At 32.8% G+C, this 17,454-nt stretch overlaps 1 protein-coding gene across 1 annotated transcript in view; it reads right to left on the bottom strand.

Moving 5' to 3' along the window:
• The window catches only part of GLRB (glycine receptor beta), a 104,247-nt gene that overhangs the window by 35,735 nt on the left and 51,058 nt on the right, over window positions 1-17,454 (bottom strand). Inside the window, exons 5-6 of the mRNA XM_007496194.3 lie at window positions 813-1,042; window positions 622-704 (exon numbers count right to left, since the gene is read on the bottom strand). Of these exons, the coding sequence (XP_007496256.1) occupies window positions 622-704; window positions 813-1,042 (313 nt within the window). The remainder of the gene's footprint in view (window positions 1-621; window positions 705-812; window positions 1,043-17,454) is intronic.

Here is a 17,454-nt window from a genome sequence, read left to right as displayed (position 1 = left end):
CAAATTCAAATCATTTTCATCTTGTTTTTAGTAGTTAGAGGATAGGGAAATGGACAGACCTGTATTTTAATTTGATATAGGGAATTCCCAGGTGCGGAAACTCCTACCATGACAGATCAGCGCCTTCTCTGTAACTTAAAGGATTAAAGGATTTCCACAACAGCATTTACAGGTTAAAAGATTTGTCTGGGTAGTATAGCCAGGAAGTGTTAGAAGTAGGATTTGAATTCAAACTTTCTCAACTTCAAGGTCATTTCTCAAGCCATCAGACCATGCTACCACTCCAGTTAAATAATAAAAATATTAATGAATAAACTTCTTGAGATCACATCAGTTGTTTTTCTTTTTCTCCCTGCAATGGTGATTATAAACATAGAAGTTAGCTAAAACTCTGTTGCTACATTATAAAGGTATACAACAGGATAATAAAGTTCTCTATGCATTAATAAGTGAGTACATGTTGAATAAATAGAATGAATGTGTCTCTAATAAAAGGAAATTATGGAAGTGTTTATATTTAATAACACTCATTTTTATTATTATTCTCTATAATATTGAGGACTTATGCAATTGTTTACTTTGGACATGTTTAAACCCATATCATGCATATTATTTACATACAGCTTTCCAACTGCATCTTGCAACGTTGTGTATCCATAGGAAATAAGGTCAAGTCCAAAGGGCATGAGAGAGTAATAGATAATCTGAAAATATAAATACAATGCTTAGATACTATTGAAAATATCTCTCAAGTGAACTACTAATTTTAAAAAACTATAACTCTGGGTATTGGTTTACATATGAAACAGTACCTCATACTAACTAAGACATCTCCATCCCGAAAAATAAAGAGGAGGATATTTTCCTGTGTAACATCATGAAAATTAGCACTCTTTTCATTGGCAAAAAATAGGTCAGGTTTCCATAGACACTTGAACATGGTGGGATCCACTGTGAGTGCATCTGAGCCCCTAAAATCATTAGGAAGCTTCAGCCGGGGATCATTCCATTTCTGCCTCAGGAAGATGTTAACCCTATAATCCTGATTTTGAAAAAAGAAAAGAAAATATTACATCTTGCCAACAGAAGAAAAGGTTAAAAAATTAAAAGGAAGTTTAATTTCTTTCCAACAAATACCTTCATCCTCCCACAAATAGACAGATTTTGTATTTTCACATAAAGACCACATAAAAGAAATAATAAAGTTTATGATTTTCAAAGTTACTATCTTCAAACAATTAATATCTCCTATGGCAAACTTTGGGAGAGCATGCAATTTAGTCAATGTTGTTTTTACTTTTTGTTTGTCTGTTAATTTTAACGAATGGCTTTCCCTAGGTTGTCAAGACTAGAAGTAATCTACAAGAACTTTTCATCAGCCAGATCCCAACACTGATGGATATTGGAGTTTTGACTTGCTCTGTCTCCAACCAGAGCTGATTCACCCCTTTTAGACAGCCTGGTGATTCTTGCCCAAGCTTCACTATATTGATGTGCAATTCAGCATAGACATCAGATCTTACTGATCTACTCAAGTTTGAAATTCCTGAGCTCTAAACTTCTGGCAGCTTCAGTTAAACTGGTAGCCAAGATTATGTGTGCCCCACACATAATTGTTTTTATAATCCCTTTTTAAAAATATAACCACTACCTGGTTAGGTGTTGCTGAAGGGCTGAACACTTCTTTGGTTAAAGAATCTGTGATTTTAAGGGATAGTGCTGAAGTCAGGTTGAGCGAACTCCTGTGACCTTACAGGTAAATCTAAGAAAGTTGCCTATGGCACACAGAGCTTAAGTGACTTGCCCAAGATCATGCAACTAGTTAAATGTCAGAGACAAATTACATTTACTGATTAAAAAGAAAACAATGAGTCCAATGGAACACATCTAATATAAATATATCTTTTATTTCCAGAATTAAAAAACAATGTTTCTTTGGGCCAAAATATTTTGGTAATCTAAGTAACCAATTACAGCCCTTTCTCTTTAGATTTTTTCCTATATACATGTATATATATTTAATATCATGAGATTGTTTTTAAATGAGACTCTTACAAATGTAATGATAATATGTGGTAATAGTCTTTCTTTATAAAAGTTCTAATAATTTTTCCGAAAGCTTAAGTCTTCTAAAAAAAATCTTAGAGGCCCTCAATGTCTTTGAAAATAAGACACCAAGCCATCAACCTGGCATTTAAAACCCTTCTTTATCTGGCTCCACCAAACATTCCCAGACTGATTTCACTTGACCTCCCTTCCTTCACATTACATTCCAGAGACACTAGCCCATTTGCTATTTCATCTTCTATCTGGGAGTTATTCTTCCAGGCTCCATACCTAGAAGTCATTCTCTTCTCATTTCTCTCTCTCTTAGAAGTCTCAGTTCTTATGAGGAGCAAGATGATCTCAGATGACTTATAGGAACAATTACAAAGTAAGGTGAGCAGAACCAGGAGAACATTGTTCACATTAACAGCAATAGTATGATGATGATCAAATATGGAAAACTTAGTTACTCAGATCAAGACTATGATCCAAGAAAATTCTAAAGGACTGATGATGAAAGATACTGTCCACCTCCAGATAAATAACTGACAGAGTCTGAATAGGGATGAAAGCATTCGTTTTTACTTTATTTTTTTTAGCTGGGGAGCTGTGTTTTCTTTTGCAATATGACTAATGGGAATATGTTTGGCATGATATAACAGGTATAATCTATATCAAATTGATTGGCTTTTCAGGCATTACAGGAGAAAGGGAAGTAATGAATTTGGAAATCTCTTTTTAATGAATATTGAAGTGACATGTAATTAAGAAAAATTAAGTAATTCTTAGTTATTCAGATCTTTACTCAGATATATGCTACATGAAGCTTTTTCCTGACATAAACCCACAACTCCCTCAATTAACTACATTATATTGTAAAACTCCCAGTACAATGTAAATTCTTTGAAGGCAGGGACTGTTCATTTTTGTCTCTAATCCTAGCACATAACAGAGAACTCTCTTGTCTATAGCAAGAGTTTAATATACAATATTTACTGAATTGAACCAAATTTTATTATTGAACTATAAGGAAACAAATAGCTAACAATTCAGATAAACACCAATTATTCAATGCTTTTTTAATTCTTCTGGCATTTTCATGAATTGGCTAGATTCTGTGGGGTAAGGGAGAGAAATTCCTAAAAGTAGCTGAAAAAGAAACTTTTTTTACAGATCTAAGTGCAGTGATATATGATTTCAGTTGTAAGGACCTTGCAGTTTCCCAATTTGTATCACCAAGTGACAATCAAATGCTCTTAGTGAGGCAGCAGGGCCAGAGAAATCAAGATTCATGCCACACTAAGTAATCCTCCTTGTCTTTACAGTACTTCCAAAGAGAAGAAGAAAAAAGCAGCTATTCTCTAATCACAAGCAGGAAAGGGATTTTTAAGACTCTAGCGGCATTTCAGTCATTTACTTGTCTTCCCTAATAATAATTTTTTGCTAATAATGAAAGAACCAAAGAACCCAATCCATATCCCAAAAACAGCTCTTCTATAATTAATGGTCTAGTTTTTGCTTAGAGACTTCCCATGAAGAAGACGTTGCTGCCTCCTGAGGCTGCAAATTCCACCTGGGGAATGTGACCATTACAAAGTTATGACTTTCCTTAAACAAAAGCTTAATTTTTTCATTAAGTAACTTCTACTTATAGTTCCTAGTTCTGTCACCTGGGATCCAGGGGTTCAGGGATCCAGGAACTTTGTATAATGAAATATTTTGATAATTACTTTAATATAATTGGTTTCATTTGTAATTTATTCTAAGAAGGGGCTCACAGATTTTATCTGATGGCCAAAAGAGTCCATGACATAATTACACAAAATGCTAAGAACTTCCCGCTGGGTACAACCACAAGAAATCTCATTTCTCCTTCATAGGACAAATGTTCAAATAATTTAGGGCAGCTGTTTTGTCCCCCTCCTCCACAATCTTCTCTTTTTTACACCAAACATCCTCAGTTGCTTCAACTAAACTCTCACATGGCAAAAACTTAAGGCTCTTCATCATTCTGGTTTCCCTCTGGTAGAAAATGTTCTCATATGACATATTACCATGCAATTTCCAAAAGAGCCAATCTCAATATTCTCTTAAATATTCTATTCACAATTCAGAAGAATGATAAATACATGTAGATTTCAGAGTTCATTTTTGAAGCTATTTGGAATAGAAGAGGTATGTTGAAAATTTTAAGCTTTATATTATTATTAACTATTTTTATAATATTTATAAATCTTTAAAAATTAAAGGACTTCATTACAATATCCAAAAGAAAAAATGGAAACAGATGTGTTGATGTATGAAGCATGACTCTCTTATTGGTGGTCACAGGTATACACAGAGCATCATGCAAAGATGATTTTACATGCATGATAACAATAATACTGAGTATTTGAGACCACATAATGTGAAATTTGATCAGTGTTATATGTTTCAAAATAGCACTGCTTTATAATATTATTAAAAGTATTTCATATCTTTATGTTATATTAACATAGTAACATTAAGGATGTTGTCTTATGTCCTTCCTCCTGACACATTAACTTCCCTCAATACTAAAAGAAACACACATACATACTTGCTTAAGCCCAACAAAAGAAAAAAGTCCTCCAATGCCTTTCTAAATAATTTCCCTAAGATAAAAGCCCAGATGGATCTTCCTTAAACTGAGTTCCCCCTATTATAAAAAACAGCATATCATTATTCCAGTACTGTCTATAGATAAGGTAGTGGTTAGATCTCTGGACCTTGAATCAGGAAGACTTAAGTTTATATCTGGTCTCAGAAGCTAGTTCTCCAAGCAAGTAATATGAATGCTTTCTGACTCAGTTTCTTCATCTATAAAGTGAGGGTACTTCAAGGAGTTGTTATAAGGATAAAAATGAAATAATATTTCTAAAGTGCTTTGCAAATCTGTCACTATAAAAATGTCAACTATGCTTAACAAAGTGAAACAAATATTCATTAATATAGATAACATGAGCACATATATAAAATGGGGTCCAGACTTGAATGCCACATTTTAGGAAGAATATTCATAAGCTGAGAGGCACTTTGAAGTAGAGCTAGAGTTTAAGAAAGGGAGATCTAGAGACAAATTATGCCTGTGTAACTATTTATAAAACCCTATAGAGATTACTTAATGTCTATATTCCTAGAGCAGCTTCCTAGATATTAGTTATTAAGTGCCAGATTTTTAAAAAGAGTTCCAAAGTACAAAACACAGATCCCTTACACATTTATAGATTAATGAGCTGAAGATTTTCCAATGAAGGGCAATCAGGGTAGATAAAGACCAGATGAGAATCAGATGAAGGCTGTTTATCATGAAAGAGAAGCCTATGTGCAATATGATTATTGTTCAGTTATGTCCAATTCCTCATGATACCATGGAAATAGGACACCAGAATCTATTATCCTCTTTCTCCTGAAGTCTGTCCAATTTTATGTCTATTTTTTCCCCTGATATAATGTATACATTTCATGTTCTTCTGTCCCTACTCTTTCTTTCAATCTCTCCTAATATCAAGGTATTTTCCATTGAGGTCCACCTTCTCATGTAGCAAAAGTATTTAAACTTCAGTTTTAGAATTTATCCATTTAATGAACATTCTGAATTTTCTTTAAGTATTGCCTTATTTGGTTTCCTTTCTTTCCAAGGGCTTTCAAAAGTCTTCCCCAGCACTATAATTTTAAAGTTTTAATTCTGCAGGGCTCAACTTTCCTTATAATCCAACTAATATTCATATATTACTACTGGAAAAAAAGACATGGATTTGACTATAAAGACTTTTGTTGCCATAGCTTTCTTTTCCTTATCAAGAGGTTTAATTCTTCTTCACTTGCTGTTAGAAGAGAAATATTGGGGGCAGGTGAGTAGCTCAGTGGATGATTGAGAGCCATACCTAGAGACAGAAGGTCCTGGGTTCAAATGTGGTCTCAGACATTTCCCAGCTGTGTGACCCTGGGTAAGTCACTTAACCCACATTGTCTAGTCCTTACTGCTCTTCTTCCTTGGAGCAAATACACAATATTGGTTCCAAGACAGAAGGTAAAGGATTTTTTAATATAATTTAATTTTTAAAAAGAGTAGTAGTATCTGTGTATATAAGATTGTTAGACTCAACAACATTCATTTCAGCTTTTGACTCATTCTGCCTGTCATTTCGTATAATTTACTTTGCATATAAGTTAAATAGGTAAGGTAGGAATACACCCCTTTTGCCATACCCCTTTTCCCAATTTTAAATAAATCAAGGGTTCCATGTTCAGTTCTAACTTCTGCTTCTTGACAGGTTCTTCAGGAGAAAAAGCAAGATTAACTGGTTCTCTCATCTTTTTGAGGGCTGGCCACATTTGTTATAATCTATGTAATCAAAGGCTTTATCATAATCAATAAAGAAGAAGTGGATTTCTTTTTCTGGAATGCCTTTGCTTTCTCCATAGTCCAGGGAGTGCTGGCAACTTGATCTTTAGTTCTCCTGCTTCCTGAAATAAACAGCCTACAGTTCTGATAATTCTTGGTTCACATATTACTGTAACATAGCTTGCATAATCTTAAGAATTTTGCTGATTTATAAAATGAGCATAATTTTTTGATAATTTAGGCCTGGGATGTAAACTGATCTCTTCCAATCCATTGCTGACTGTTGAGTTTTCCAAATTTTCTGGCATATTGAGTGTAGCACTTTGATAGAATCATAATTTAAGATTTTAAATAGTTTAATTGGAATTCTTTCACCTCCATTAGTCTTAGTGTTAGCAATCCTTCCTCAGGGACACTTGACCACATTCTTCAGAATATATAGTTCTAGATCAGTAAGCACACCATTATGGTTATTGTGATGTCAAGATCATTCTTAAATAATTTTTATATAGCATAAAATATATCTTTTGTATATCCTAGCCATCTTTTTTGTTTCTGCAAAGTATGCAATATGAGAGCTGTCTTCACATAAATCAAGAACTCATGTGTAATGAATGAATACATGTGAACATTAACCAATTAATCAAAAACATTAAGTACTTTATAATAAAGGAGATAATACATAAATGAAAGTGATGGCCATGGAGAAATGATCTGATAAGGAAAGTGACCAAAACGGTTAGTAGAGCATGGAGACCTAGATTAGGTCATCATTTTCTATAACAATGGCAGTATTGATTTCACTATGGTTTCAGAGTTAGAAAGGGGAGGTATGAATGGTACACATAAGGTGGCAGATGGAGAGGAAATGGTCTAGGTATAAAGTTCAGCATGAAGGATACCAGCTAGATATAACTGGTAATATGAAATGCTCACTAATGAGAGAAATATATCCCAAGGATGAGTTGCAAAGATGAAAGTGCTATCCCCAGGGTAAAGCATATAGTTTAATTTAAGAGATTGGACTCATTTTTCATAATCCCAGAGGTCAGTGAATAGCAAGAGTAGTCAGAAGGTGCAAAGATACAATTTATATTTGATGATATGAAAAACATTCCAGCATATTTAGTGATCAAAAAGTAAAATGAATTGTCTCAGTATTGGGTTACTCCCAAAGAAGATCTTCAAGAAAACCTAAATGACCATATGGTATGATATAGAAAAGATTTGTGTTTAAGTATAGACTGTATAAGATGAGCTCTAAGATCCCTTTCAAACATGAGATTCAAGGATTCTGTGAACTAACTTGATTAGAATTAATAATTAATTTTTTCTGATATGAGGGTCACATTATTATATGTAAGAAAATGACTACCCAACCATATAGTTTAATAGATTTTCCTCCATAAGAAATTCATTTTTCTAAGTCTTAGCTAAAGCATCATAAAATTCTCCTACTCCATCAATATTTCTTTGTAAATCTAGAATGTCTTTATATTGCTTGTCAACAAATCAAGAACAGAAAATTTTAATGAGGGGAAATCGGAAAAATGCAAAGAAAATGGTATTATGGGTGTTTAGCCAGAACAATTCAATTCAAATTAAAGAACATTTATTAAGAACACAAAAAGTTATAAAACATGAAAATTCAAATACTTAAATAAAATATATTGAATTCAGGAATGATATACATGTTTCAATGTGCAATTTACCTAAATATTAACATAAAAGGCAATAGGGAGTACTTTTCTAGATTCATTAAGAAATTGTTCCTTATGCTAGACAAAGTATTTTTCAAGAGACTTACATTCTTCAGCTTCTATCTATATAGTACATTTATCCCAACATATCCTGTCACTAATACTACCTTGAATATAATATGAAATTGAAGCTAGTTGTACTTTTATACCCTGCAAGAGTAAATCTAGAATAGGCTCTGGATTGTCTAGGTTCATTTCAAGGACACAAACAGGAACTATTCTTGCACAAGCTATCATTTTTCTTATATATTCCTAGAAGTCCTTACAGGTGTATTCATATAAAATGGAAAATGACTATGAGGGGCTAATATCTCAAGTAATCAGCCATTTACCTTTCAAAAATAGGTATCAGAACATTTCCTAAGAATATATTTTGATAAAGAAAGAAGAGAAAAGAAAGTAAGGATAATGTCAGCCTCAGAGTAGGTGGAAAACAGATAACTGACAGGCCAATAAAGTTGGAGGTGACAATTTCATCTACTGCACAATTTTCCCTACTTCTCTCCAGTATATTTAGCAATATACATAAATGAAGGCATAAGGAAACTTTTTAGTTTAGGTACAATTATTCTGATGACACAATATGGCTCTAAATCATAAAACAAATTCTCTTTTCCATCTCTCTTTCTGTCTCTCTCATTCTTGCAGGAATGCTGTCACAGCATGCATCCACATAGAACAGAACTGGAAGCTAGCTTTGGAATCAGGAGGACCTGGGTCTGACACATACCATCTGTGTGGGCTTGGACAAGTCACTCACCATCCTCATGGATGCAAACAACTGTTAACTTATAGAGAAGGTAGCAATCTCCACTGGTAAATGGTCTTTCCCTGGGAATTCACTTTACTAGAGAAATCAAAGTCCCAGATTCAATAATGTATTTGGTTATGCACATTCCTACCATATGTGTGTATGTGTGTGTGAGAGAGACAGAAACAGAAACATAGAAAGACAAAGATTAAACATTTCATAAACATAAAAAGATATATAAGTATCAGAAGATCAAGGATTTATGGATAGGAGATAAAATTATGAATCAGCAAGAGATGGAGATAATTGTAAAATGTAAAATAATGTTGAGTATATGAAATTAGAAAAGTTTTGTACAAATGAAATAAATGTTGCCAAGATTAGAAAAAAAAAGCAGAAAAAATGGGGGAAATTTTTGTAGACAGCCTTTCAAATGAAGGTCTCATCTAAGATATACAGAGAAATTCTTAAATTCATAAGAATCCATCACCCCCCAATTGATATATGATATAAAAAGATATTAACAGACAATTTTCAAGTGAATATATCAAAGTCATTTATAAATATATGAAAAATTATCTAAATCACTACTGTTTGGAGAAAAGAACAAAATAATTCTGACTACAGATATATGAGATTGGCTTAATGACAAAAGGGCAAAATAACAAAGGTCGGATGGGATATGAAAAAATAGGGACATAGCTATACTGTTAGTGGAGTTGTGAACTGATTATGAAACAGGAAAAAAAGAAAGAATCCATACATTACAAAAAATATGTGTGTGTGTATGTGTGTGTGTATATCATCTCTCATTTTGGTGGCAAAAAAATTGGAAATTGAATGGAAATTGGGGAATGACTGAACAAATCATGTGCTGGAATACTACCATAAGAAGCAATGATATTAATTGATAAAATAAAATTATATTTAAAAAATTAAATAAAAAATACATAGCAAAAAGGCAGAGATTGACACAAAGAAATGGAGAGAGACCAACAGAGAAAGATTTAAAAAATAGGTAAAGAAAAATACAGCTAGATAGAAAGGCAGGGAAAAATGAAGAGATGCAAACAGAGATAGATTCGTAAAGAGAAAGAGAAAGAAAGAAGGAAAGAAAGTGAAATAAAGTATTAAATGATAAAATGTTGGGAAACTACCAAGAAATAAGATATTAATTAGATTATAACTTTATTTTTTTATTAATTTATATAATATAATTTACTCCCAGATATTTCAGGCTCTTCCTCCTCTCTTAGCACCATAGAAAATATCACCAAAGAGAGGGAGGGAGGGAGACAGAGAGACAGAGACAGAGACAGAGACAGAGACAGAGACAGAGATAGAGACAGAGACAGAGACAGACAGAGACAGAGACAGAGACAGAGAAAGAGTTCTGTGTTTCTATTTTTTAGTTAATTTTCTGGAGGTGGCTATTCACAAGCAATGTTCCTAATATTAATTCCAAAGCTGTATATAATGTTCTCTTGGTTTAACTCATTTTTTTCATTACTTCAATTTTCAAGTTGTTTTTTTAATTAATTTGCTCATCATTTCTTATGATGCAGTAATATTCTGTAACTACCTTATACCAAAATATGTCCAGCCATTCTCCAATTGATAGATATCCCCTCAAATTCCATTTATTTTCCATTACAAAGAGAGCTGATATTAATATCTTGGAACATATGTGTTCTTTTCCTTATTCCCTGATTTCCTAGGGAAATAGACTCAACAACGTAGGCTTAGAACTCTCTAGACTTAATTCCAAAATAGTTATATCAGTTTGCAGTTTCACCACCAGTGTGTTATTAGTGTGCCCATTTTCCCACATCCATCCCAACACTTGTCATTTTGCCCTTTTAACATATTAGCCAAATCCGATAGGTATGAAATGATATCTCAAAATTGTTCTGAATTACATTTCTCTAATCATTAGTAATTTAAAATATTTTTCATATACTTACATATGACTGTAATTTCTTCATCTAAAAAGTTTTGGTGATATTTTTGTGCATTTATCAATTGAGGGATTGTCCTTATTCTCAAAAATTTGAGAAATATCTGTATATTTTAGATACAAGACCATTATCTGAGAAACAGTCTATAATTTTTTCACAACTTTCTGGTTTCCTTATAATCTTGGCAACATTTGTTTTATTTGTACAAAACTTTTTTAATTGAATGTAACCAAATTATCCATTTTATATTTCAAAATGTTCTCCATTTCTGGTTGACTCATAATTTTCTCTCATATCCATATATCTGATAGGTAGTATATTTTCTTTTCTTCTAATTTATTTATGATTATATCCCTTTATGTTTAGGTAATGTATCCATTTTGATCTTATCTTAGTGAATGCTGTAAAATATTGGTCTAGATCTAGACTCTGCCAAACTAATTTCTAATTTCTCAGCAATTTTTAGCAAAGAGTAAATTTTTATCCCAAATACTTTCATCAAATACAAATAGGGACACAGTTATACTGTTACTGGAGTTGTGAACTGATTATGAAACAGGAAAAAAGAGAAAGAATTTTTATTATTGTCATTGCATTCCACTGGTCTATCTTTCTATTCCTTATCTAGAACACGATAGGTTTGCTAATCACTGCTTTATAATACAGTTTAAAATATGACGGTAAAATAGAATTTGGAGGAATCAACTGATCATCCCTTGAAAGACTTTGTATAATTAAGCTCACAGGAATTTTACTAAATTCTTGAGCTCACAAATCAAAAGGAATACTTCAGAAAAAAAAAACCAAATTATCAATAGTCACATAAATATGCTCTAAATCCCTACTGACTACATAAATACAAATTAAAACAAGATATCACCTTATACCTTTCAGGTTGGCTAACATGATAGAAAAGGTAAATATTGATTGCTGAAGGGATGTGGAAAAAATTGGGACAGTAGTGAACTGTTGGAGGTGGGAACTGGCCCAACCATTCTGGGGGACAATATGGAACTATGTCCAATAGGTTATAAAATTGTACATATCTTTTGGCCCTTCAATACCACTATCATGTCTGTATCCAAAAGAAATAAAAGGGAAAAAAGTAAAGGATCTATTTGTTCAGAAATATTTGGAGGAATTCATTTATGAGAAGCCAGAGAATTGGAAATTAAGGAAATGCCTATCAATAGAGGAATGACTGAACAATTAGTGGTAAATGATTGTGATGAAATTCTATTGTGCTATAAGAAATGATGTACCAGATTCTTTCAGAAAATGCTGAAAAGACATATATTCATCCAAAGTGAAGTGAACAGAGCCAAGAGAACACGTACACAATAACAGTAGTATTATAAGGAAGAACAATTATGAAAGACTTAGCTACTCTGATCAATATAATGATCCAAAAGAATTTCAAAGGACACATGATGAAAAATGCTATCCTCCTCCAGAGAGTGAACTGATAAACTCTGAATGTATATTAGAGAATGCTTTTCTTAAAAAGAACTTCATTTTTCTTGGGGACTTTTGTCTGTGTATTCTTTTACATGGCTAATATGGAAATACCTTTTAAATGACTTCACACATATAATCAATATCAAATTGCTTGCCTTCTCAAGGAGAGCCAATGTGGGGGAGGAAGGGAGAGAATTTGGAACTCAAATGTTTAAAAAAATTAATGTTAATATTTTTTTACATTTAATTGGGATATATTCAATGAAATAAATACAAATATATAAAAGGGAAAATAAAAGGTTCTTTCCAAGCCATAAGCAAATTTTTGTGAGAATCCTTCAATTTATCTACAAATACATACATTATCCTATGTCATAATGTACACACAATGAATACAGCATTGTTCTGATCTCAAGAAACTTATAATAAAATAGAGAAGATGAGATACAAAAATAATATTGTAAGGAAGTACTTAAAATGGGCAACAGTTAAGAAATGTATATGTGAACTCAACCCTAGTCAGGATCATATACTTGGGCGCACAAATCATACTTGAGGGGTGTTCAGTTCCAGGGATGCTATAAGATTTTGAAAGCCAAGATAGGGGGATAGGAGGGATATGAAGATGACATTCCACATAGAGAAAAAATTATGAACAAAGGTGCAGGTTTGGAAAATATCAGCTTTAAAGCAGTTTCCTACATGCCACAAAGAAGACCTAAAGGAAAGAAGAAGTCACAAATAACAACTAGAAGCAATAACTAGTTTACTAACAATGACGTTATATAGCACAATACCTTTAGGCTTGTATGTAAAAAAGAATAGAAAGAAAATGCTAATTATATTATTTATAAAAGGCTTAAGTGATTTAATAATACTAATGACATTAACAATTCATATTTTAAAATTCTTTAAGGTTTACAAAGAGTTATTTCCCAAAAGAATACCATGAGGTAGACAGAATAGTTATTATTATACCTACTGTATTTAAGGGGAAATTAAAGCTATATATTCTACAAAGCATTGGAAAGCTTTCAAAGATGACTAGGACATGGTAACAGATACTAAGAAGGTTACATTGATAACAAGGAATATTGTACCTTCCCAACTAACAACTGGAAGAACAATAAGACATTTTTTTTAATAAATGCCATAATTAAAGAATACGTGAATTCTACACTTGGAGAAGAAGGAATTATACATGAAGGGAGATGATATTCGTACTATATTTCAAAGGATAGGTCAGATTTAAAGAAGTAGAATTCACAGGATGAAATTCTAAATGGTTAAATAATTGGCTCAGCAAGTATTCTTTAAAATAAGGATAAGGAGGGGAAAGAGCCTACAGTGCTTTTTCTAAATATCCCAAATCCTTGAAAGATGAGACAACAGTGAGAAATTTGTTCAGTTATGCTATGGTTATTAATACCAAGTGAGGCATAAAATAAGATGACCTATTTCAACCATGGCATTTGCACCTGTCATGGCAGATGTCTAATGCAGAATCCAAATGGGAAAAAAAAAGCATTTCCTGTAAATGGTAAGGTCACCTGGGATTTCCTGTTTTCATATGTAATTGATTTGATTTCATCAAGATTTAATATGCTGTAAAGCCTTATAAATAAGATCAATAATCTTTTCAAAGTTGTTCTGCCTAACTATCCACATAGGATAAAAAATAATAATAATTGAATGTACATGCTTATTGTCCAGATTATGCTATTTGTTTGGATGGACATCTCATAATGCTGATCATAGACATATAGCTTAAAAAGACACTATCTAGCAACCATTAACTGGTCCCATAACTGTATAGAAAAGGAAAAGGGGAAAGATTTTGTTTGGTAAGACATATGGTGCTTTGCATGGTTCACATTTTTTCTGTTGCAAAGGCCTGATTTTTTTAACATACTACTTACACTGATGCTATATGGTTATGAATTATAGAATATCACAGTTTCCAAAGAACTAAAGTTTCTAGTTACCCAAAAGGTAACTAAGTAAAGGAAAGGTAAAAGGTAGTACAAAGTAGGTGTAGCATATCACCATCAAGAACTATGCATAAAAATATTAGAAATATTCATTCCTGAAAAAGGAGAGGGGTTAGTCATGTAGTAAATGTGAGAGACAGTCAATGGATAGCCAAATGTTCAAATAATAACCAAACAATGGCATAAAATCTAGGAGAGTTCTAACATGTTAGCTAGATCAACTCTAGAAGGTATATTTATGAAAAGACATGAATAAGACCAAGACCAAGTATAACAAAGCAGATACATGACCCTGTCCCTTGCACAGCTATGGCTTGATTCAAGAATTCAATAAAAGCTTGTTAATTCCATGACTGATAGATCACATTGGTAGTAACTTCAATTACAATGCACATATTATTTGGGTCTATATAACAGTTAAATATATTGTCATGACAGTATCTGATGGCAATTTCAAAAAATTTGTGAGCAATGGGAAAATTGTGGAAATAAGCGTATAACCTCAAAAAGGACTGCCTTTAAAGAATTACATTTTTGGAAGTCCTAGGATATGATTAAAAAGCCATTACTTCCTTGGGCAAATCACTTTAAATTTCTGATTTTTTCATCAATACAATAAGGAACATTTTATTATTATACATTAATATTCATGCTACATGCATATTTTATGTCAACACATTAATAGATTATCATATTGTTATTATATATTTCTCTGAATTAAATTGAATCTCTACTTGCTATTTATAGACTCTTAACTAAGGATCTAGATTATGCTGACCAAAAACCCTGTCAAATTCTAAGATTGAGGCAAGGAGTTTTCTCACAAATATACATCTCAAGCAACCCATATGTCCTATCTGAAAACTGCCTCAGATATATCAGTAGATAAGCATTTTTCAAACACACACATGGCAGATTGAAGACAATTAAAAGAAGAAAGACTTTAAGAGTAAGAGGAATCAAGAAAGGTTTCTTGTAGAAAATAGAAAGCTAGGACTTGAAGAAAGGAAGCCAAGAGGAAAGATGAAGAAGGAAATTATTCCAGCTCATTAAAATGTCTGGTGTCTGGAGAGGTAGTGTCTTGTGTGAAGAACCATGAGGAGGCTGGTGTCCCTGGAAACCAGAAAATTGTCTTTGTAGGGAGAGGGCAAGGAAGTGTAAAGTAAAAGACAGATTAGAAAGGTAGAAGGATGTAAAATTGTTAAGTCATCTCAGACAAATTGCTTAATTTTTTTTCACTCTCATTATTCTCTTCTAAAAATAGAAATAATACTAGCTGGGACCTCTGAGGCTTCTTGTGAGGAAAGGTAGGTTGAAAGACAAGTGTTTATTCAACACTATGCGCCAAAGGCTGTGCTAAGTACTTTGCAAATATCTCATTTGATCCTCATAAAATTCTGGGAGGTAAGTGCTATTATGATTCACACTTTACACTTTAGGAAACTGAGGCAAACAAGGTAAAATAACTTGCACACAGGATAGCTAGTGTCTGAGACTAGATTTGAACTCAACATTTTTCCTGACTCTAAGCTCAGGACTCCACCAATTATGCCACTTAATTGTCATGGATCAAATGAGATAACATATATAAGATATTTTGCAAAATTAAAGCACTTTATCAATGCTAATTTATAAAACAATTTGTCCAGTTTCATACAGAACCAGAATCTGAAACTAAATCTTCTGATTCTAAATCCAGCCCTGTCTTTACTCCATCAAGCCTCTTTTATTATTTTCATATGATCACAAAATAATAGATTTAGGGCTGAAATATCTTATGGACCATCTAGTTTGGGCAGCTAGGTAGATAGAGCCTCAGGCTTTGAGTTAGGAATACTCACTTTCCAGAATTCAAATATGACCTCAGACATTTACTATCTGTGTGACCCTTGGTAAGTCACTTAACCCCATTTGCCTCAGTCTCTTCATAGGTAAAATTTGCCTCAGTCTCTTCATAGGTAAAATGAACTGGAGAAGGAAATAGCAAACCACTCCAATATCTTTGCCAGGAAAATTCCAAATGAAGTCACAGTAATTCTGAAATAACTCAACAATTAAAAAAAAATAGCAGTCTGTCCTCCTTCATTTTACACATCAGGTACAGAAGCCCAGAGAAGAAAAATAATTTGTCCAAGGTCATACAATATGTGGTTTATTTCAAAGCTCATATGAAGCTTGGTTATTTGGCGTAGTATTTTCTCTAGCTGTCCTCCATGTCTAGGATGCTCTTCATCCTCATCTCAGATAGTTGGCTTTCCTGATTTCACTCAAGTCCCACTGAAAAGCTCACCTTCTCCTGGAAGTCTTCCCCAACCTATTAAATTTCTCTTAATTTTCCCTTATCTATCCTGTATGTATGTTGTTCACATATATTTTTTCAAGTTTTTCCCTATTAAATTATAAACCCCTTGAGAACAGATACTATCTTTTTTGCTATTTTTGCATCCCCAGAGCCTGGCACACAGTAGGCACTCAATAAATGTTTATTGACTAACTAGAGTACTGGTTGCAGTTGAAAAAAAAAGCTGCCATGGCATTCCTCATTACTGTTTGTTACACACCAAAACAGTCTGTCTGCCTTCCTCTTTCACAATAATACTCAATTAGGTCACCTTGTGGGAAGCTGTGCTATATTGCAGCCTTAAAATGTTTCTCAAACTGTGTTTTCTGTTTTCAGCTGTCTCATTCTGCAACAGCTGTTTAAGCCTTTTCCCTTAATTAATATTATTTTCCATGTGTTTGGGTCAGAGTACTGTTCCAGTGACCACCACTTCAATCTGAGTGGGTTGGCTGCTTCCCAAGGTCTCCTTGTTAGTGACCATGTCCTACTATTTAATGAAGGTAGAAATAAAGAAAAGCATGTGTATCTGTGATTGTGTTTTATGCCAATTTCCTGTAAATATATCATCATTATTTATTATTTAACATGCTAGGTTTTGGAGCAGAAATGTATTTTTTATGAGACAAATCTCACATGAAATGATATAATTTAAATACATATTTATGATTAAACATTTAGAAAAAGATAAAACATATTTATGTTTGGCTCAAGGTTTTATGAGTACCTTGGAAGCACTCTAAAAAGTCTGAATTTTTATGTTATCCATTAAGAGAGATCTCTTTG

This window comes from Monodelphis domestica, chromosome 6 (assembly GCF_027887165.1).
Source record: "Monodelphis domestica isolate mMonDom1 chromosome 6, mMonDom1.pri, whole genome shotgun sequence".
NCBI lineage: Eukaryota > Metazoa > Chordata > Mammalia > Didelphimorphia > Didelphidae > Monodelphis > Monodelphis domestica.
This window is presented reverse-complemented; position numbering and strand designations above follow the sequence as displayed.